At 37.7% G+C, this 22,769-nt stretch overlaps 1 protein-coding gene across 2 annotated transcripts; it reads right to left on the bottom strand.

Annotated features, from left to right (window-relative positions):
• Positions 1-255: 255 nt before the first annotated feature.
• gmip (GEM interacting protein) lies at positions 256-22,649 on the bottom strand. Of its 2 annotated transcripts, XM_066674298.1 has the most exons (21): positions 22,419-22,649; positions 19,774-19,864; positions 19,447-19,525; positions 19,268-19,343; positions 14,422-14,547; positions 12,667-12,731; positions 12,439-12,546; positions 11,820-11,900; positions 11,581-11,742; positions 11,140-11,277; positions 10,417-10,607; positions 8,443-8,543; positions 8,107-8,169; positions 7,925-8,014; positions 7,667-7,827; positions 7,297-7,473; positions 6,749-6,886; positions 6,184-6,386; positions 5,598-5,925; positions 3,979-4,081; positions 256-3,038 (listed from the first exon to the last, which is right to left on the bottom strand). In XM_066674298.1, the coding sequence occupies exons 1-21, from the start codon at positions 22,459-22,461 to the stop codon at positions 2,572-2,574; spliced, it is 2,991 nt and encodes a 996-aa protein (XP_066530395.1). In that variant the 5' UTR covers positions 22,462-22,649; the 3' UTR covers positions 256-2,571. The 2 variants fall into 2 exon arrangements, with proteins under 2 accessions (XP_066530395.1, XP_066530396.1); XM_066674299.1 differs by lacking the exon at positions 3,979-4,081 and having other exon boundaries at positions 2,896-3,038.
• Positions 22,650-22,769: the final 120 nt, after the last annotated feature.

Genomic DNA, 22,769 nt, shown 5'->3' with positions numbered 1-22,769 from the left:
TTACCGCACCAGAGGTGCGAGAGCTGCCTGTTAATATACATGATTTTAAAAGAAACATTGGATGAACATAGTTGTATGTTATATTTCTGAAGAAAAAGATCTGCATTCCAGACCAGACAAATGAGCATGAAACTCAAGCATAGATACTGTTCTCATCCTTTGATTTGCAGTACAAATTATTTGAACAAATAACAATGTTTTCTAAGGAGGATTTGTATTTGTGTTGTATTTATTATTTTATACTTATATCCCATTTAGCATATATAGCTGCTTGTTGTTTTACAAAGTAAGCCATCATATATTTCTGATTTACCGTGACCCTGAATTGGAGAAGCAGTTACAGACAATGAATGAATGAATGAATAATTCTACTTGCTATCTCCAGAAAATGAGATGTTAAGTATTAAGATTTAACTCATAATCATTACTTAGCATCTCATAATGACATAATCATTTCATACAGTCATTCATTCATTCTCTGCAGCTGCTCCATCTCATTCAGGGTCATAGTGGGCCCACGTGGAATCACTGGGCACAAGGCAGGAACACACTCTGGACAGGGTAACAGTCCTTCACAGGGTATCACACATTCACAATCATTCACCCACTCACATCTGTGATTCGATTTGAATAATCAGTCCACCTACCAACATATAATAACAATAATAATAGTAATAACTTTATATTTTAATTCTAATTTGAATTCATAATCTCATAATAGTGACGTAGAATCTCATAATGATTATATCTTATTATTTTACAATACTGTGGGGTAGTAAGTCATTATTACAGATATTAAATCATAGTTATAAATTATTATGTAAACATCTATGACATATACATGTAAACCTCAAAGCTTTAGAGCAGAAATCAGAACCAAAGCATGTCTTGGCTGATTGACTACATTTTGAGTAAAGTGAAAAACCTGTAAACCTGTTTCCAAATGATCATTTTAAATGATCAAAAATGATCTGTGCAAATTTATGGGAGGTCAGGTTTCAGCATCTTCACTCTCAGTAGTGTCACATGTGCCATCTTGTGGTGAAATCTGCAAAGGTTCAGTCCTTGCTTTTTTAATTTCCATGAGAATATAACTTCTAAATAAGATATTAGACATGTATCATTTAAAATATAATGGTGCTGATTTGGACAATTTGGTAAACAGGTTATGGAAAGAAACAAAAGAATTTATTAAAGCAAATCTTATTATTACTCTGTTTAATTACAAAGAAATCTTAAATTCATTATAAAAAATATAAAGCTGTTATAATCTTAATGTTCCTCCTAAAATTCATGTTAAAATATAATTTGTAATTTCCCTTCAAACATTTGCCTCATGTATAAAACACAAATGTATTTACGAGGAACATATACAATACGTAAACAAAACAAGTGCAACAGTGAGATTTACAGTGCAATTTACATTGCAAAATACTTTTTTAAAATTACACTGTTAAAATACTAAATAATTTATACCCAATGAATGTCAGGAAAATGCTGCACATGCTCAGCAATACAGCATATAAACCAAGAACATTTTGTAAAGGACCCTGTTACTGTAAGTAGTTACAGTCATTATCCAGTGTGAAAGAATACTTAAAGGAATATGTCTATGAAAAATCAGATTCAAGCTATTTTGTCCCTAAAGCTAAAAGTTTTTGGTCAGTCAAGAAATTTGTGATGTGCCAAAGTTTAATAAATTAGTTTCTCACAAAATGGCTACTGCTTTTGCGATAAGCTTTTCTATGTGCTTTAGTTATTCTTTACCATATCAGAATATCCATCCATCCATCCATCCATTATCTGTAACCGCTTATCCAATTTAGGGTCGCGGGGGGTCCAGAGCCTACCTGGAATCATCGGGCGCAAGGCGGGAATACACCCTGGAGGGGACCCATATCAGAATATACATAAGCAAATAATTCTGGGGTCACTTAAAGAGGGATTCATTCATTCATTATCTGTAACCGCTTATCCAGTTCAGGGTCGCGGTGGGTCCAGAGCCTACCTGGAATCTTTGGGCGCAAGGCGGGAATACACCCTGAAGGGGGCGCCAGTCCTTCACAGGGCAACACACACACTCACACATTCACACCTACGGACACTTTTGAATCACCAATCCACCTACCAATGTGGGTTTTTGGACTGTGGGAGGAAACTGGAGCACCCGGAGGAAACCCACGCGGACACAGGGAGAACACACCAAACCCCTCACAGACAGTCACCCGGAGGAAACCCACGCAGACACAGGGAAAACACACCAAACCCCTCACAGACAGTCACCCGGAGCAGGAATCAAACCCACAACCTCCAGGTCCCTGGAGCTGTGTGACTGTGACACTACCTGCTGCACCACTGTGCCGCCCTAAAGAGGGATTCCACAAGTTTAATAAAAGTACATAGAGCATTTGAATAAAAGGTGGAGTTCTCATTTAAACTACTCAAAAATGTAGCCCCACAGGATTAGTGCAAAACTAAAGAAATAAACTTCAGATACTAAACAAATCTTGGCTGATATGGGGCAGCAAGCACTACCAGCATGTATCCGTTCGGGTCGTTCTCTAGGCAGTGTCACACAAAATGGAGCTGCTCTCCTTTCCTGGAGTTACTCCGTCTGAGCTTTAGGCCGGACAGAATCTTCTGGGCAGTCCTTTCCTCAGCAGGATGTCTCCTCAGTGACCGGCTCTGTGTATTGTTGGACTGGTTGGAGTTGTGATAAAGCGAGTGTCTTATTCTCTCACTTGCCTCCATCCTGAAGTCGCTGGGTTTGGGAGTGGACGTAGCTGTTGCTGAAGTGGTCAGTTGTGCCCCTCGATCAGACTCACCAGGCAGAGACCAAGACACAAAGGAATCTCTGGCCAAGCTGAGGGGACAGCTGGAGTCTGGACTGTTTATTTGCTGCTGTGTGTTTATGGCTTGTCTCTGAGGCTTTACAGGCTGCCGGCTGAAGCGTCCCCTCTGTTGATTACCAAAGTGAGAGTCCACAGGCTCCTCTGAGTGACCACATGGACCAGCCACTGGACTCCTCACAGCCAGGACTGATCAAGACAGAGAAGAAAATTAGATAGTCAAATTAACAGTAATAATGATGTACTAAATTTATTAGATTCAAATTTAATGTAAACTAAACTGACATGATTCTTCACTCTCAAAACAAATAAAACTAGTTCCATAATAGAAGTTTTGAGATCCTGATGCATATGTGGCTTATGGAAGATTATTAATCATTCAAGCACAAAGGTGAGGAAAATTTAATTGCATATAGAAACCGAAACTCAATATTTCTTCATGATTTAATAGGTAGCATATACTGAACGTCATTCAGAGTGGTTTAAAATGACATGCTACTTTATAGTAAAGCTGATGGATAGGAATGATAAAACAGATATTCTGAAGAATTTAATGCGTTTTAAAATGATTACAATTAATTGTCATAAATATATTTTTGATTATATTTGATTAACAGTAGTAGTCCAAGGCCTAAAATGCTGATTTTTTTTAAAGCAGTTTTAAAATCATTGTCCAGCACTTATTTACAACCACCCACATTAAACAGACATTCTTAATACCAACTATAATTGTGTTGACTTTTCACCACCACTGTAAAGAGAGAGGATGCTAAAACTGCTTTTCACTGTTTTAACACTGTTTTTGAACATTGTTTTCTCAGCGACAATAAAAGCTATTCTGTTCTATTCTATTCTAAAGAAAAATGAATTGGTAACTTCCACTATAATAATGAATTTCCCATGAAACCACTCTGAATGACTTTGTTCACATCTCAGTCGTTAAACTTTGCAGAAATCTTGCACAATTTGTTGAATTTCCCTTTAAGCAGAAGCATATGCAAAAATACTGAGAATTCTTGGCAACCACACAAAGCACAGCAAGCAAAAGGGTATAGGAAAGCATTCAGCTGCAAATGAAGTCTAATGCTTATCCAATAACAGCCATCTCCCACAATCCACTCCTGCCTACCTGCTCTCTCATTGGCTTCAGGGCTCAGCTGGTCCACTGCCTCATTGGACGATGACTTGTCAGAAATATAACCCTCGCTTGAGTCTCTCTTGAGTGTGCGACTCTGTTAAAATGATTCTGAAGTTATACAAGCTCTACATGCAAGAGCCATTACTACAGAGCTAGGTCTAAATGGCTAACAGGGTGTAACAGGCTAGGGTATATTTTAAAAAACAACAATAGCTAATACAATGACTTTGATTCAATATGTTCAATTTTAATAAGCCCTGTTCAATCCCTGAGGCCGTTGTTTCATTACTGTAGTTCATTACATGAACTTGCCCAGAAATCATTGTTAACTGATGGTTTCTCATTTTAAAATGGTTGATATTTAAAAACATAAAAATCTATTTGTTATATGTTCTGGGCTTTAGGTTGTTAGTGTGTTAAAGGCTACATAACCAGAAACAACACACAGAAAGACATTAAACCAGAATTTCTAAACCTAAGATTATAGCCAGACGAAGCATTTATTTGGTTAGGTATTTAGCTGATTAGCTAACTGAAGCTAACCTAGCCAAGGGCAAGATTGTTCCAATTTCACTGTCCATTTTTTCCTTTGTATTGCATGAATACATATATTCCTTTTTTCTGTTGTTAAGTCAAAGCTGGTGAGGGCTTGTTAAAAAAGCAGTTTAATGGGGACATGGACATATTGTATTGGACTGAACTTAGAAACATTGTTTAAAGCAGCAGAAGCACTAAACAGTGCCCTCCTGTGGTCCTGTATTATTTCATAATTTGTACACTAGGTCTTGATTAATGTTAGTACTATCCTCTGTTGGCACACCCTTCCTCCATTAATACTATAGTAGCTCCAGAGCCTAGTGGTCGCATGGCCTGAGTTAGTGCAAGCAGCAGCGGCAAAAGTAATAAAATCATCTGACAATCCTGGCAAAGTACTTTAGTTAGCTTTTTGCACTGCCAAGCAAGTTCATTTAAGCGACAGGTAGCATGAGAGAGAAAGACAAAAAGCTCAGCTTCACCCAGATGACAACAATATAACAATGATCTGAATTTACTGAAACCCATCTATTATTTCAAAATGAACACAGATATTGCCCAAAATATCATCCAAATAACCTGATATTGTGATAATACACAAAGTGTGCAAAATAGCAAAAAAAAAAAAAAAATAAATAAAAAAAACCCAAAAATCCCATGCAAAATAATCAAAGACACTATACATGCTTATAGTATGTTGGTATAACTGCTGCCCAAAGAATGGTCCACTATTCAGAAAATATCAGCAATGGTCCTATGTTTGTCTCCTGGATGGATATTGTAGAAGGTGGCTGATATGTTCCAAGTAACATTTCAGTTATTGTGCCCTTAAAAAACACTTCTAACGTACAATGTTAAAGTTATCATATATAAATGTAGCAAGATTAAATTTAGGTCTTTTAATTTAATTTGTTCTGAGATTTTCACACAGTGAAAAGGGCAGCTGTTATTTTTGGATGTTATAATGTAGACATTAGTATGAAGTAATTTCAGTGAACTCTACAGTAGTAGACTGTAGTAAACTTATCAGTACAAAGCTTCAGGTGATTAGAACAAAACTGAGGGATGGATTTTACCTCTAGCGAGCGGGGGCGTTCTCGTGTGGATCCAGATCCGTCCTGTGGGTCAGATCCCTCCTGAGAAGCAGGACGGGAAACTCTAGGGGGGGTCTCTGGGAGTGGGGCAGTGGGTACTGGTGGAGGGGGAGTGCACGGTCGCCGCAAAGGGCCAAAAATTTGTTCATAGTTAGAGATCAGAAACTCCACCAAAAGGGCCTGGTAGCTGCTTTCCAAAAGTGCTATCATAGACACATCCCCAGACACCAGGGGTCGCAAGAGAGTTGGACCAAAAACAATGCCTAGGTTTCCAGCTGACATCTTGTTTTCTTCATAACGTTCAGATATCCTGAGATAAAGGAAATCATATTTGACTTCATGCAAATTTAAAACATTATAAAAGTGCCTTAAAAAAGAAAAAAACTTATATTCATTGTACACTATAAGTTCAATAAGCACAGTTTGTTATTTTGAATATGTCTTCGATCCTTGTGTTGAGAGACAAGAGAACTTTTATGCCTTATGTCACAAAGAGGGTTGAAACTAGCACATTACCCAATGTGGATTTGTTAGGTACCATATTTTGTAAGTGTTAGTGGTCTTTTACCTGTGCAAGTGAGCCATCATGTGCTGCAGTGTGGTGTAGTTGCAGGGAGGCAATCGCCCCAGAATCTGTTTGAGGTTAGTCACTATACTCTCTGCTATATGAGGTGTTTCTGCTGCGTGGTCTTTCTCAGTGAGACGCTGGATATCCTTCCCAACGTTGATGAAGTCATTGTAAAGGTCAAAGGTCAGCAAAGGTTCAGGAAGCTATAGAAGAGAACGGTGTTTGTTGATGTAAATGTGCATCCATTGCATGCGTCCACATCAGATTTATATAAATAATTATATTTATATGCATATCAAACTATAAATTTAAAAAACTGTATAGATTAATAGGGTAAAATAAATATTTCTATATTCTTTTCAAGAAAATAACCCAATAATAAATTAAAATAACATAAAAAGGTTTTCTTAAAAAGGATATGAAAATGTTTACAAGCCTTAACCATTCACCTAAATACAATCGATTTGAAAATGTGTAAACTGAAATCTGTCTAAATCCATTTCCCCCTAACACCCTGAAACCTCATTCGACATTTAGAGCACATGTAAAAACAGTGCAGACTTACGTCTTTGAAAAAGTACTTGAGAACGGAGGTGATGTCATGAGGTGAGAGGTCAGAGAGGTCAACTTGTTCTTTCTGGGTTTCAAAGGAATGACATAGCTTCAGTATCCGAGGTTTGGAGCCACTAACACGATAAACTCCCTAAAAGAGAGAGAGAGAGAGAGAGGATACTGTGCTGCATTACAGATGAATAATAAATACCAAGAAATATCTCACTTGCTATAACAAGCTGAGCTTCTTATGGGGATGTAGTTTCTATCTAACCAGAGGTCTGAGTTTTCAGTTTCACACTGCAATGTCATTGTGTTTAGTTACAAAAAGCCCTGGTATAGCCATCGCTACTGATTATATTAGAATTCAAATCTTCTATGAATTTTACAAATTATTTTGAAAAGTATTTGACCATGGTCAATGACATATGAAGTGAACAATGACATATTACAGCTTTTTTGAAATAACTACTTAAACGTATACATAGTCATAAACCAACCTTTGATGTCCTTTAATATATATTGCAAACTGTGGCTATAAAAATTAGATGTAGATCACACCTGGATGGTAAGAGCTCTGCTCTCAATCTCTTCAGTGCAACGGTGCACAATAAAGGGCACATTCTGTTGATGATCTCGAGACAGCAGAGAAAAATCCACCCCAAACAGAATGCCCCGCCGGTGCTCACACTCCGTCTGGCAAAGGTCCAGACACTTCCTGTGCACAGCAAGGCCACACTGTGAAAAGGAAACACAAGTCAGACCAACACACAGCAAAGATGGTACTATCAACTCATGGAGAAATCAAAACAGAAGAAATGTTTCCAGTTATAACTGTTGGCCATACACTGCATTTCATAATGTATACACTTTGTGAATCCTCTAAGACTCTTAAGACTCTAAGACTCTGTTTTCCCTTTCCATCACTCACCTCCTCACATTCGATACCATTCACAAGAATATAATTATCACACTGTTTGCATTTGGACATTTTGCTCTTCATTTTCTTGAGCCGGTGAGTGAGGGCAGCACGGGAAGTGGTCCGTACTTTGCAAAAGCCACCGTTGCTGTCATTTAAATTATCTGCACACTCTAGGTAGAAAAATGGGAACAATCAGCACCAAGATTATGCCTTAGTCTTATAGTGTAAATAAGGTGGTGAGGTAGTTTGTTATGAGTTTTTCCTCACCAGCATCTGTGCCCATGTCTCTCTCATCCAGGTCATCGGAGGACATGGTTCCAGTGGAGGTGGCTTTGAGCAGGTTACGATTCCCATGGGCTTCAGAAAAGACAAAGTACACAAATAACCACAGGTCAGGAAATATTTTCATATCAATTTACATGTAGGAGATTGAAAGTCACAACTCTCACCTGGACTGGATAGAGATTCAAGACTCCCGCCCATGCTCTCACTATCACTGTAGCCAGTGCGTCCTGCCACGTACAAACATTTGCAAGTAAAGTTGGTAAGTTTATAGATAGCAGATATTACCAAAAAATAATAATAATAAAATAACTTTCATTCATTCATTTATTCATTATCTGTAACCCTTATCCAATTCAGGGTCGCGGTGGGTCCAGAGCCTACCTGGAATCATTGGGCGCAAGGCGGGAATACACCCTGGAGGGGGCGCCAGTCCTTCACAGGGCAACTCACACACTCACAATAAAATAACAACTACATGTAATAAAGAAAGTGAAACATACTTCCTTCACAGCTGCTTCGCCTTGTGTCATCTACTGGGGTAAGTGAGTCTTGCACAGCCGTCAAAGGATTACTTGTTTTACGTCGGCCTGTAGGGGAAGTCCTGTAGGGACCACAGACAGAAGCAGGTTATAAAAACTTCCACTGAAAGTTTTAGAGTAAATAAGGAGATAAAACTCGAGAGTATGTAGCTGCTTTCTGCAGACCCAAAGTAGCTCTTCCCAAAGAAACATTTTATTTAATATAATTTATATTTAAATAAAATATAATAACACTGCTAGCCCTCTGTGTGTGACACCTTGCAGCTATTTGTTGAGCTGTTAGAAAGCAATGTGGGTTGAATCTGTAGGTTAGGAAAAACTTATTTATATTACATTTAAACCAAATGTATTTAACCACATAACTGTCAATTCCAAAAGTTTAATTTCTTTACACCAATACGTTAACAATAACTTACTCTTTATTATTTCCCATGTAGTTACTCAATAATACAACTTAGGATGTTATATATCCGGGACTGAAGTTAATTGTTGGAAAAATCTAGAGAAGAGGAAGATCACGTTGTAAGAGCTGTGGGCACTGGAGGCAACTCCTATTACGTTTTTGCTGTGCACAATTTAGGATGTCCTTCCAACTCGACAAAACATTCTACAGTGTGTAGTTGAAGATCCTAGTTATATATTATGTGTGGGATTTGGTGTGATGAAGCATATTCTGCCTGTATGCAAAGTACATTTGTCACAGGGTACACATGAAAACAAAGTCTGGTTTAAGGTGTTAAGAGTATTAGCGTGTTTATTCGACAGTTAACATCTAGAGTTTAATGTGTTGCAGGGTGGTGCTAATACCAAAATGGTTAGGTTTTTGCATGAGGGAAACATTACTGGAGAGTTAGTGCAAGCTGTAATGGTAGATGTGATTAGGCCCATGATTGGAAAGTGCTCTTGGATATATAAAAAAAACACAGGTCCCAGAGTACATTGCATTAATTACACTGTGGCCAGACATGAAAGATAAAGTATGCAGACTTGGTGGCTGAGGTGAGGGAATGCTGGTGGCAAGTGCAAGTAAGACTGGTTGAAATAGGAAACTGGGGATTTGTAGCAATGTCTGCCGCATCCTTCCTAGTGCAGTTCAGCTTTAGAGGCAGAAAAACCAAGGGCTGTGAAGGAATTATCAGAAGTAGCTGAAAAGTCTAGTCAGGGGTTGTGGATAAGGAGAGCACAGGCAAGTTGTGGAAATACACAGTTAATGTGGAATGGTTGAGGTGTGTTTTAGGTACATGGAGGACAGCGCGGGTGACAGTGCAGCCATGTTTTGTGTTTGTTGGTGATGTATCACGTATAGCTCACATGAAACTGGTGGCACTCAGAGCGCATTAACGGTGTCAGTGGGGCTTGGTACACCTTAGTAACAAGGCAGGTCAGTTTGGATCTACATATAAGAGTATGATAGGCCTGTAAATATAGCTTGGAGGGGGTGGGTCTGGGATGACAGACTTCACGGTGGAGCCTCCTGGAGGTGTCGTGGGCTTAAATCAGTGCAACAATGTCAAGGGGAAGCGCCTACCTAAGGACCCCTGTGAATAACTAGTGATATAATGGGTGTATTGCGTACTTATGGACTGGACCTTTAACAATCTTAGTTCCTAGGGGTAGCAGCAACATTAGTAGTTAGGTGTAGGATACTTACATGTTGAACAATAGATAATAGCAAAAATGTTGTGGTTGCTGTTAGAAAGAGAGTGAGCTAGGACCTATGAAGCTCTAATAGACTGGTATAGGACATTTTTACATCTTATCCTGTGTATAATTACAATAAAAACACAACTTTTCTGAAATCAAATTTATTCCTGGTGACTCTAGAGCTCATCATTTTCTCTAACCAGGAGTTCATGCCATAAATGAATAAGGAAAACGCTAATTATAATGTATAAGGTGCTCTTTCAAAGCACAGGTTTAAAAACACTCGCTCACCTCTTGCTCTGAGGGATAAATTCTTGGAAAGTGAAAGTTTGCAGAGGCTGCTCTCGTCGGCAGTTCCTGAAGACATAGTGGAGATATGGTTCTCCAGGTTCACACGGCCGGCATGTCAGCTCCAGGTTATGGTAGCCCAAAGGTACTGGCTCTATTTGCTGTCTCTGGTAGTAGAACATGTTCACTGTCACCTGGGTGGAGAAATCATAACAATAATGATCTTCATCATCGTCTCTTTTTAAAGGCAATTTTCAGATTAGTAAGACAATCTTAAAGTTATTTACAGAGTTATGTGTGTGTTACATTGGGCAGAACAATTGTCCATGCTTCTTTCACCCTTTCAAAATGGAAATACACACAATATCACTATTTGCCATTTTGGGAAGAGCAGATGTTGTGTTTTTACACTTGTTACTTTTCTCCCCATTATGTGTTGATGTAGTGTGATCAATATGATAAATATTTAACATATTTATTACTTTACTATTCACATTCAGGTTTGATGGCCTTCTGATGGTTTTGAAATAATTACAGTAAATAATCACAGCAGACATGCTCCTGTTTTATAAATATAGGATAATTTGTGGTATGTCATTTACATCAAACTAGGGAATATGTTATCCAATAATCACTACATACACACTGCATTTATCTAAAGACTGACTTTAAGTTAGGCTTAAAACTTGGTTTCAAAGGCTCTTAAGTTTCCTGGTGTAATCCTACCTCTTTTAGAGCAGTGTCTCCTTGGCTGATGAGTTTGCGGGTATGCACAATGATCCTCTCCTTCACTTTCTCCAGCTCCTCCTGGTGGGCCTTGGCATCGAAAACACACTGTCTATACAACGTCTCTGCCTCGGTAACCTGCATAACAGTAAAATAACATCTTAACAGAGTTCACAACATCTTAATATATAACATCTTAAATTGTTATAGATAGAGACCACTATTCCACAGTCTTGGAGTACCATTATAAGGTACTCCATATTATTATAAGGTAAACTTTCTGTTTAGTCATATACCTTCCAAGGTATTATATATTTAGTTGCTGTCAAATAATTGATTGCTGTGCTGGTACAGTTTCTGCCACACAAGGCATGTGTCATGAGTGATATGAGCCATAATTTAAATTCTCCATTCCCAGAAATATGAACAACAGAGGCTTACCTTCGTCTGAGCATCATCTCGAGACTTCCTTCTCTTGTCCAGAGTTTTTGAACCGCCAGCTTCATCCATTCCTTTAGCAGTTATAGCTTTGGCCTTCTCCAGCTCCTCACAGCGCTGCAGGTACTGCTGTCGTGCTCGCTTCAGAGCTCCAACAGCGTCATTCTGTAGCAAAGTAATCACATTTATATGTGGACCGTATGACAACTAAAGCAAGTCATAAGTTAGCTGCCGATACTGACCATTCTCCTCTGCTCCCTTGCCCACTGCTCCTTGAACTCCCGACGCCACTTATCAATCTCATTGCGTTTGGCTGACAGAGCCTAGGAAATCACAGCAGTGAATGAAAAACCAGCAAGTCACTCAGTCATTACATCAGCTTTTTTCAAATTCATAATAGTAAGGCCCTCATTACAAAAAGCAAATTACAAAAAGTGTCTTGACTGTTCATGGACACCCAGTGGACCTAATTCTCATTACACATGATTGACTCAACTTTGCCCCAAAATTAGTCATTGCATTTCAGATTCAGATGTTTCCCTTGGGTCACATCGTTGTACAAACTGACACACTTGGAGGAGAATAATTACACAAAAAGTCAGCTAAAAGTTGCCCATGTTGGCTAGCTACTAACTGATTGGAAAGGGAAGGCTATCTTTCCCCAATCAGGGAAAAAAATCCACTGAAACTAAACTCATAACCTCCCAATGATGTAGTCAAATCTTAAAAAAGCACTGCATTACTCGTGTACAACTTGTTACAATTTTTCTAGTGGGCTATTGCCATTCAAATACTTCTGCTGCTGCAGTATCCACATTCGACTTTTGTAGAGCTCTAATCACATGTGACCTGATGAAATACCTGGTAGCAGCGCTGCTGGAGCATTTCTGTGGTCTGTTTGGCTGAGGTGCTGGTTTTAGTATCTTGCTCCAAGGCCAAGGTGTAGATATACTGCAGTGGCATTAAGTCCTACACAAAAAAAACATCATACACAGCTTATCAAACATTCAAAAAACATATTTTTATATGTAAACACAAAAAAACCCTACACATACACAAACATAAATGTACAAATATATGGCCACATACTTGCTGAGAAATGCATGACCTTGTCGTTTCAGCTGCTTTCATGATATTCTTGGCAAACTCTTGCTCTAAAAAGAAAAGAAGAACAGATGATGTGAGATTAGATAAGGTTAGAAAGTATGTGTTTTATTTTATACAGTATTATGCAAAGCCAGAGGCCATTGTTCATTTAAGGTACAATTTAGCCACTAAGTTGAAAGCTACTTTGATTTAAACTGTTTAAACAATGCTAATTACATGTTACATTTTGTAGCTGCAGTAAAAGTGTAAAACCCTAATATTAAATACATTTGCTGACTATATTGGGTCTAAGAGGACAAACTGATTTTTATCAAATTTATCAATTAAAGCAGATGGCCATTAGAAACCAAAACATTATGTTATAATAGAACCACCTGTTAAGTGACAAAGTAAATGGTGCTGGCTGAATAGTGCTGCCAGGTTAATCCCCTGCACTTTTTTGCAATCAGTCTCTTTAAGACATGGTTCTGTAATCTGGACTATAATCTCTACCCCAGGCTAACCTGCTGTTTGTTGTTCTTGTTTTCAGTAGTGCAAATGGTAAATGGGGTCTGACAGAAGCTGACATCTACCATGATCAACATCAATCACTATTCACGGCTACTTAGTGGTTATGATTATCAGACACAGAGTTAATAATAAATCTAAATCTGATTCTGAATCTGAATCAAGTATCATTTTCCTACTGGTTTCACTCTAGTTTTTGTGTAATGTATTATTGTAATTTATAATTCAAACATTCTCCAGCTGTTTTGTCATTTTATGCTAACTGTTGCATACTATATTTTAAAAATTATTTTTAAAAGTATTATATAGTAATATGCTAACTTCAGGAACACTAACTTTGAAACCACCATCCATAAATCATCTAAACCAAAACTCACACATATATTTGGATACACTATTATTGTATTATTATCCCCAAGAACAGAACAAATGGATTCAAATGTTTTTGCGGTGCCCTTTCATTGATGGAACTCGAATGAAGTGACCAAGTGACCTAGCCATGTTCAAACTACTTATTTTTTATGCTTTTATTTAATAAAATTATAATTTTAATTTTAATACTTAGGCACAGGCAAAAGAGCAGGAGAATGTTTGAATTTTTAATTACAATGATATGTTACATTAAAACAACGCTTTAAAACTTATTTGAAGACCTAGTATCATTTCCAGTCCAAACAAATCTCAACTACAAATTCTCATTAACCTCAGTAATAATTTAGTAATAATAATAATAAGTTGAATAATGAATAATTGAAGATAATCCCACTCCTTCAGAGAAACAAGGATTGTGTTATTTGCAGTGAACATGTATTTTGAAGTGAAATACTTGTTATTATGTTGGGTTTGAATAAATTAGGGTAAATACCAGAGATCAAAACACGTGTTGTCTTACAGACAATCCTTACAGAATTTTTCTGTCTGCCCTGTGATTAGAAAGTGGCAGACAGAGACAGAGAAAGATGTCCCCAGGACCAATGCAATACTGTAATTAATTTGCCCTGAAATAGCACACACTCTCTTTTGAGTACTAGAGTGTTCAAGTTTACTTGGGTGTACTCTTCATTGTTCATCTTAAGTGAAGTGAAGTAGATGTAGCTGAATTTTAAAAGCTAGTAGTTTTAGTAGTTTTCCAAAATAAAAAAATCAATATTACAATTTCATGATCAGTACAAAAAAATAAAAAATAATAATATGCGACCCTTGCAAAAAAGTCTTATTTTTCACACTCACCCAGGCTGATTCTCTTGTCCATCCATGTGAGTAGGTCCTTGGCGTAGCGGCACCACATTTTAGCATACTGCAGCGCGAGCTCCACACCTCCTTCACTGCGACAGAGGGCCAGGTCAGCGTCCTGGGCTGAGAGTGAATACATCAACATCACTGAGACCTGAGTAACTGAGTTACTCTCAACACACCCTAGACCAGCACAGGGGCTAACACCTCTGCCCGCAAGCCTAAAGCTTACTGATTAGTCCCAGGAGTAATCTATAGATCATGACCAATCCTAAGATGAGACAACTGCCATGGACAGGAAGCAACAGTATACTTTATAAGAAAATTTTTTCCATTGTGTTATTTAATCTGGATCAAGGGGTAATGGAGAAGATCCAAAATATTCATTCCCAGGTATTGAAGAGTTTCTTTAGTCCATTATGGCACAAACTTTGCATTTCAAGTGTCAAATGGTTTTCAACAATATGACAAAATTTTCAACAAAGCGAAGCAATAAACTCAAATGTCATCCATGTGAAATCTCAGTATCAGAAACTCCTAAATCACACGAGCTATGTCCATAGGGCTTCTGGATTCTGATCAGAGGATTCATCTCAGTCTGTGACCACACCCTAACTCCTCCCACTCAATCCGGTCCTTCCCACAGGCTAATCACAGCTTTCAGACATAACCACACTGTAAAAAAAAACGGATGTAACATTACAGTGGATATCCTACAGAGACATTTTATTCTGTAAAAGCAGTATATTACTTTTTGCATGATGCTGATTTCTGTTAACGTTTCATATGACCTATTCCTCCCACTCTTCTCCTTTGCTTTTCTTTGTAAACCACCCACACTTTCTCACCCACCACTTTCAATCCTGTCATTCTTCCTCTCTGCTCACTTTGGGGCTTGCCAAACTATTTACTCATCACTTGTTATCTTTGGGTTCTCAGAACTTACATTTCTATTAAAAGACCTGGTGCGCGCTTAGTAAAATAAACACAAAAATTTAACTGGCTCAGCATTGCAGTCTAAAACTACTAGCCTAGATTGTGAACATATGCCTTGAGATAAATATTTTCCAGAGAAACTATAAGTAGAGGTGTGTGATACAACAGGGTATGGATCACATTAACATTCCTTCTCTTCTCTCATCACTCAGCATGTGGGCATCTATTAGCCAGAATTTGACTTTTAACTGTAAGTGCTTTTCTCCAAATATGATGAATAGTCGAATGACTTGTAGGTGCTGGTTTGAAAATGATGTGGCTTTTTTCACATCTAGGAAGTAGCTTGTAACTTAACACCTCCAGGTTTATATCACTGTCTGTTTAAGGGAGAGTTATTTTTAAAGGGTGAAACTGGCAATGGCTAAATTTGGGTAAAAACTAATTAAATAGTGAATGAATTAAAAACAGTGCTAAGTATGCTTTCTTTGCTGCTTTTACATGTCATGTGTATGGGGGAGGGATAATCCACTGGGGTCCAGACTGTGGTATAACAGGCTTTAGATTTTGCAGAGGTTTACCAGCTAATTCACTCATATGCTCTCTTTTTTAGAGCTCTAACTGGGAGCAGGATTCAGTAACCTTCAAGTTTCTGTCATTATCATTATCCCTCGCATTCACTCTCTTTTATCTTCTTATCACACTCAATCCCCATTTTTCAATACGTATTTTTTTTTTCTTACAAACTTTTGACTAAAGACTACACAGCAGATGCCTTTATACTCAATTCCTGACTGCTATCAGTGTTCCTCCTTCCAATCTGTATCATCTGAACTCAGTGACTAAGTGGTCTATAAATAAGTATAAACAAACTTTATACTTGCAGTTCAGTTTCTTACACACGCAGCTACATACATGAGATATTATTTTTATCAGTTACTAAAGACTTCATATTAGTTATTATATATGTTCTTTTCTAACAACTGACACACTGGTAAAACTAACATTCAAATTCACAGTAAATGACACATACAGGAATTCCAGTACACCTAAAATGAAGTATCTCATAAAATTGATCTCAGTGATTGGAAATCAACGTATGATTATGATTCTACTATCTGTTTCTAATTATGTCATCATTAAAAGGTTAAGCCTAATTGCCTCCACGTGCCATACCGACACCAACTCCTAAGACTAGCGTGACTGCTCCTACACTAGTCACAGACTGAGACTACACTGCCTCTCTCTCTCTCTCCAGAGTACTGCTTTGCTACACCAGTGTGTTTGCTATTAAAGAGTAACTGCACCTCATTGGTTTCAGCTAACTTCCCCCATTTCAACTTTATGACTCTTAAAAATTGGACGAGCACTTGGGGTAGAAACACTCTCTTGCTCTGTGCTTATATGCTTCTCAACTCTCTGAGCCTGACACTGGTGGGCGTAACATTGGTTGACTGATTTGCAGGATGTGATGTGTTCTCACACTATGACACAATGGCACACCATCCACTCTTATACAAGGGTTGAACCCAACATGCGCTGCAGAGGCAGAACTGACCACAATATAATGTTATATTGACAATTTGGAAAATTTTGTTCAAATTTTAAGCAGGCCTGATCGTCTTAACAATTGGGTGAGCTTTCTCATACAAGGGAGAAATTTAAATCAAGACCAGATCATTTGTATTACACCTTAAATTTCACTACTTATGTTAATTCAATGCATTATATTCATTACTATAGTATTGCTAAAAATTGCTACTGTAGTATTGTTACATTAAATATTATTAAGTTGTCTCTTAAAGCAACAATAGCCCCGAAGAAAAGCCTGTAGTTTAAAGGGTTATAAATCAAACCACAAACACACTGTGTTCAGAAAAGTAAGTTCGGAGGTAGCCAAATTTTAAGCTGACTAAGTTAGCTAAGTAAGCTAACTAAGTCCAACAATGGTCCACAGAGAGGGACGTTTTATCTGTTGAAAGCTTCTTGGATGGTTTTCTTTATCTCCATTTGGTTTATTTTGGGTCAATGTGCCCACAGTGGGGGTTGGAGGGCTGAGGGATCTGGATGGTCCAGCAGATTAGAAAGCCACCTTAGGACCATTGTCTTTTATAGGCCCCTCAGACAACAAGAATGTGATGTTTCCAACATGAGGAAAGGCCCTGAGGGCTGTGAAACCAGCCTGATGTGTTATTTAAACACCACGTGTGGCATGTGTGAGTGTAATCCTTAATCTTTACTGGCACACCACTCAACTTTCAGGGCAAGCATCTCTAGGTCAAGTTCACGTTTTCAGACGAACAGCATTGTTTATGATCTGTTTTTCATTTAATCTTTATGCTCTATTAACCCTAGCTAATTTACTTGTGTTCCAATTACTTGTAGTTCAAAGACTTTAGTTCAAACACTTTTGGTGTCATACCTTTACTTCTCAGAGAGGTATCCCTGTAAGACAGCAGCTGCCTGCATCTTTAATCTGCCCTCTCTGCACTAATCCTGTTAGCTTGTGGCAATTAGCCCATGTGGCTAATTACACATAAACAAGAAAGGTTGAGGAGGGTGACACAGATTAAAGTGCTGTGGTAAAATCCCACCCACAAGATTATTTCCTCACTCCCTTCCCTTCACTCTCTAATGTCCCTCTCCAAGTGAGGACAAGAAGGATAGATGTATACAAGAGAATGGGTGGAGACAGGGTGGAGGTGGAAGCGAGTTTGACCAACACAGAAATTATGTGAGTTTGCAAGGTGTATATAGGACTGAGGGAAGGAGTTCAGGCGTGGTCCTAGACCCAAAATTTTGTTATTACATAACTTCAACTTAAAGTTTTTCCTATTGTACAGTAATTTAAACTCTATGATGCTACAGAATAAGCAACATTTGATAAAACTTGCTGCTTATATTTTATTTGTATTGCCATTCCTATGATGTCAATTCAGAGAGCAGCAATGTTGGTGTGCACTTATTAAACGTGATTTTCAGAAGGTCTGCATACAGTAAAATGTACACTGTACAATGTCAATAGAAAAAATGTTTTTGATGCTATATAGATCCCTTTTCTTAAAGGTTCTATAAAGAACCATCAGTAGCACAATTTACAACAACCTGAAGAACCCTGTAGTCATGCAAAACGTTTTCAAGTGTTCAGGGTGCTATCCAAAACTATTTTCTTTACTAAAGACACATTTAAGTTTACCACAAGGTGCAATAACCAGGACATTTAAAAAACATGAAAATCAGACTATACCTGGAATTCCTATTATGTCATGCTTTGAAGTCATGGTGCCTTGCTTTGTCCTCCTGTGCATTGTTTTGGAACACATGTGCTCTCTGTTTATTTCCCTAGTCATGTTTTTGATTTCATCATCTATTTTTACACCCTTGCCATGTGTTCCTGATTGTTGTCCACCTGTTCTCTGTTATTTCACCTTTATAAGCCCTGCCTCTGAGGTCTCTGATTGTTGTTAATTTTGTTCATGTGTTGTTGTCCTTAGCAAACATTTATGTTACGGTGTCTGTTGCATTTTGTTATGTGTAAGTTTATTGTCTCTTGAAGTTTATCAAACATTAAAACCACCTCTTTCACCTTTCTGTTCCTTATTATGCGACAGGTTCTGTTCACTCTGTATTGCTAAGTTTGAAGCTGGACGTAAAATGTAGTTTAAAAGTTGAACTACTTTTAGCCGTATGAGCAGAAATGGGAAGTTGATCTGGTGTCATTTTTACTCTAAAGCACCTGATAAAAACTCATGCACTTGTAACATTATGAACATATCAACTTTAGTTTCTAAGTCTTTCTGTGCAACACACTGTATACATCTCATTGACAAACTAATGCAACCTGCTGCTAACATGTTAGAATTTTTTAACAATTTGCATGCACAAGATGTTCATAAAATGGGAGATTTACCTGACGTGTTACCTTCCTTTTCCTCTCCTGAAGGCTCTTCGTCCTGGCAAGAAGCCATGCTGTCCACATCTTCACTCTACATAGGGCCAGACAAGTGTTTATATAAGTACATAATATGTATGTTTTTATGAATTATATTTATATACACAACAAATTTAAATTTTAATAACATCTCTCACTGCTGATTCATCCAGTGTGGTATCAGCCACTTCTGAGAGGGATAGTGTATCAGGGTCCAGAAGAAGCTCATCTACAGACCTGAGGGGACAGATCAGTTCATACAAATATGATTACAAAACATACTGTTATAATAATAATAATAATAATAATAATAATAATAATAATAATAATAATAACAACAACAACAACATAGGTTACAAATTATAATAAATAATAAATTATGAGTGTCCTTGGTCCTTACTGAGTGTTAACCACTTTATCATGTGATCAACAAAGAGTGCAGGTCAAAAGGTTTACTCAGAGTTTGAAATGTCTGAGGTACATACGTGCTCACTAAGGAAAGCTCAAAGTTGTCAAAATCTCTTAGAATTTCACTGTAGCGCTTGGTCCCCGAATATCTTCCCTGGACACCATCATCTGAGGAGAGATATTTAGCAAATTTCAGCATCAGCACAATCCTATTAATCTTAGCAGAACAGCCCTGCCATTAAAAACAGCATATAAGAGCATATATATATAATGTTGGTGTTTATATATATCAGAAATACCAAAGTTTGTGGCCTAATAAACACAGATAATGCAGGTTATACCAGCATGAAATTAATTTTTAACTGGAAGCTATTTCTTTCTTTTAATACAATCCTAATTTAGGATTAGTTCTAATTGTTTTATCCATCTTTCAAATGTTTTATCTGGCTTTAGATACAAAGCCCCTCGGGTTTGCAGCTAATTAATTAAATCACTCACTCACACACTCACATACTCAATCATGATTAGGAATTGCACCAGAAGGTGCACTATTGGTCAAAATGTGTGCTATTGTGCTTCAGAGCAGTGACACTTAATTTCTATATTTTTGGTGTTCTCTTACCAAATTAATCAAACCTAACCTTATGCTAAGTTTCTTTATATGATGTTTACACATTGGTGATTATATATAAGTAATAAAATATATATTACTTTTAAAATGTGCACCCTTATGAAAAAATATATAAAATACAATGGAATTAATAGTTAAAAGTCAATGGTTAAAAGACTGTTTAGCTGGTCTCCCAGCATGGTCATCATGGCTGAATAACATACCAGTTTCTAAAACACAGTATGTGCTGGTTTTGCTGGTAGATTGTCTTTCAATGTAGCAGTATAGTAGCCGTCTTTAAATAAATAATTTTAAATAAAAACACTAACAGCTAAAAACAAAAAATGTCACACAGCAGCCAATAATGTTTTGATCATTCTGAGATACTGCACTTTATAGTGACCTTTATTATATAAAGAAGCTGCTTTCATTTTGGGACAGCCTACATTTCATGCACTTATTTGCTTAGCCTTTTTTTTTTGACCAAAGGAGTATTATAGACTCAAAAACAAACTGATGATGATCAACAGCAATAAGGCATCAAGGGTCAGATAGTGAACAGCAGGCCTACAACCTACTCCCTCATGAACTGAGAACATTTGCTTTAGTAGCATGGTACAGGGTGAACTTATCAGAAAATGGAACTAAGGGAATCGCAAAAACATAAACGGTTTGAAAATGCAAACAAAGTATTTTAAAAAACAGGAAGGGAAAGAGCAAGCTTACTCCATGTAGGTTTGAGAGTGGAGGAAGTTTATCATAATTATGAATGGCTCCATGTGTATATCCAAACAGAATTCAAAAAAATAAATGACTAAATAAAAGCCCAGCCACATATTAGTGAATGCTTTGGGTATGGTATGATATTTACAGCTTTAATGGCAAAAGTTTATCCTACAAAACTAAACTTTTGTATTGGGCACTGAACACCTGAGACAATCTCTCTCTCTTTCTCTCTCTTTCTCTGTCTCACACACACAGACTGTGCATTGCTCCCTTTTGGTCGACCACATCCGGCTTGCTGTATGAGACTGGCAGTACTGCAGGAACAAAGTACAGAGTTTTCACATATTTTTGATTAAAAATATTCACTAAAAAAGTTCAGAATGAAGGGAACTAATGCCATTTATTTTCAGTGAATGTAAATGAACTGGAGGTTTGATTTCAGCTCTGCTGTAGTCAGTGGAAATTCCCTCAGGAAGTCCATGCCATTTCATATTAAACATAAAGGTCAGAATAGAAATGACTAGCATAGTGAGACTTCCATCCAGAAACTCTCTCTTTCTCTCTCAAAAAAAAGAATAAACTATGGAATGGGCTCTATGCAGCATAAAATTTGAGCTGGTAAAGTAAACTCAAAAGCAACAAGCAAATTAGTTTTCATTTTGACTTCCAGGTGACCCATGTGCAAACATAAAATATATGTACATTCAGCACTGAGCAATATTCAGTTTTGATCTGAAGCAGGATCCTTTGAGAAACAAACAAAAAAAAGCTTTGATCTAGCTTCAGACGTGAAAAAAAAAATCCACAGGTGTTTTTATTCATCCTTCCACTGTGAAATGACTGTGCAATGATGTGGCTCTGAAAGGATGAAGAGCTGCCAAGTAGCCCTTACTGAAAAAGGGAAATGGACACAAAGAAGAAAGTTTGCAAATCAACAAAGAAAAGGGGACGGGCCAGCGCAGAGTCAGGACGGTATGTTTGAGTTTACAGAAATATGACATTTATTCCACACCCTGCATCTTTCAAACGTAATGTACTTTAATTTCAAATGGGTCATGAGACATTGGGTTGTCCATTTTGTGCATTTTAACATGGTATGCATCATGTATAAATAATAGCACATTAGCAGATAGCATGTGTGAGTAGTTGTACTTAGTTGCAACTAGGATGCAGTCAAAGTGCAGAAAGACAGGAAGTTCCCTGATCATGCACTGACTGAGATGTGTTACATTATGCTCTCGCGCACGCACACACACAGAGAAAAGGAACAAAGAAAGAAGCCCAAAAAAATGTGACCAGAAATGTATAAAAAGAAACATAATGGAGTGAAATAAGACTTCATTGGGCATGTTTTCCTTCGTGGCACAGACGGATAATTCTGCTTACCCTTGGGTTGCCTTAACTTTGGAGTCTCTGTTGTCTCCTCCATCTAGTCCTCTACCACAGAACCACCAGCAGACAGCAGAGTGTAGCTCCACAAACTGGTTACTCCATCAAATTCAGTGAAGATGCTGAAGATTTGGTCAGAACTTCAGTCCAGACCTTAGGTTGGCCTTTAGTTTTCCGCTAACATTCAAGCAGACAGAAACTAAGACTGGCTAGCCACCATTTCTTTGCTCTCGTTCTCTCTCTCTCTCTCTCTTCTCATTTGTTCTAATCACCCCCTTAGCTTCCTCTAAAGTGGAGGTTGGCCAACACGAGGTTTCAACATTGCATGAAGAGGAAGTGTGCCTCACT

This window comes from Hoplias malabaricus, chromosome 6 (genome assembly GCF_029633855.1).
Source record: "Hoplias malabaricus isolate fHopMal1 chromosome 6, fHopMal1.hap1, whole genome shotgun sequence".
Classification (NCBI taxonomy): Eukaryota; Metazoa; Chordata; class Actinopteri; order Characiformes; family Erythrinidae; genus Hoplias; species Hoplias malabaricus.
This window is presented reverse-complemented; position numbering and strand designations above follow the sequence as displayed.

Coding starts and splice junctions, on each gene's coding strand:
- gmip (XM_066674298.1), bottom strand. CDS start 22,461: ATGGAGGAGACAACAGAGACTCCAAAGTTAAGGCAACCCAAGG. Junction 19,344..19,446: donor CCACACTGGATGAATCAGCA/GTGAGAGATGTT, acceptor GGCCCTATGTAG/AGTGAAGATGTGGACAGCAT. Junction 5,926..6,183: donor ATGATGGCTCACTTGCACAG/GTAAAAGACCAC, acceptor CCTTTATCTCAG/GATATCTGAACGTTATGAAG.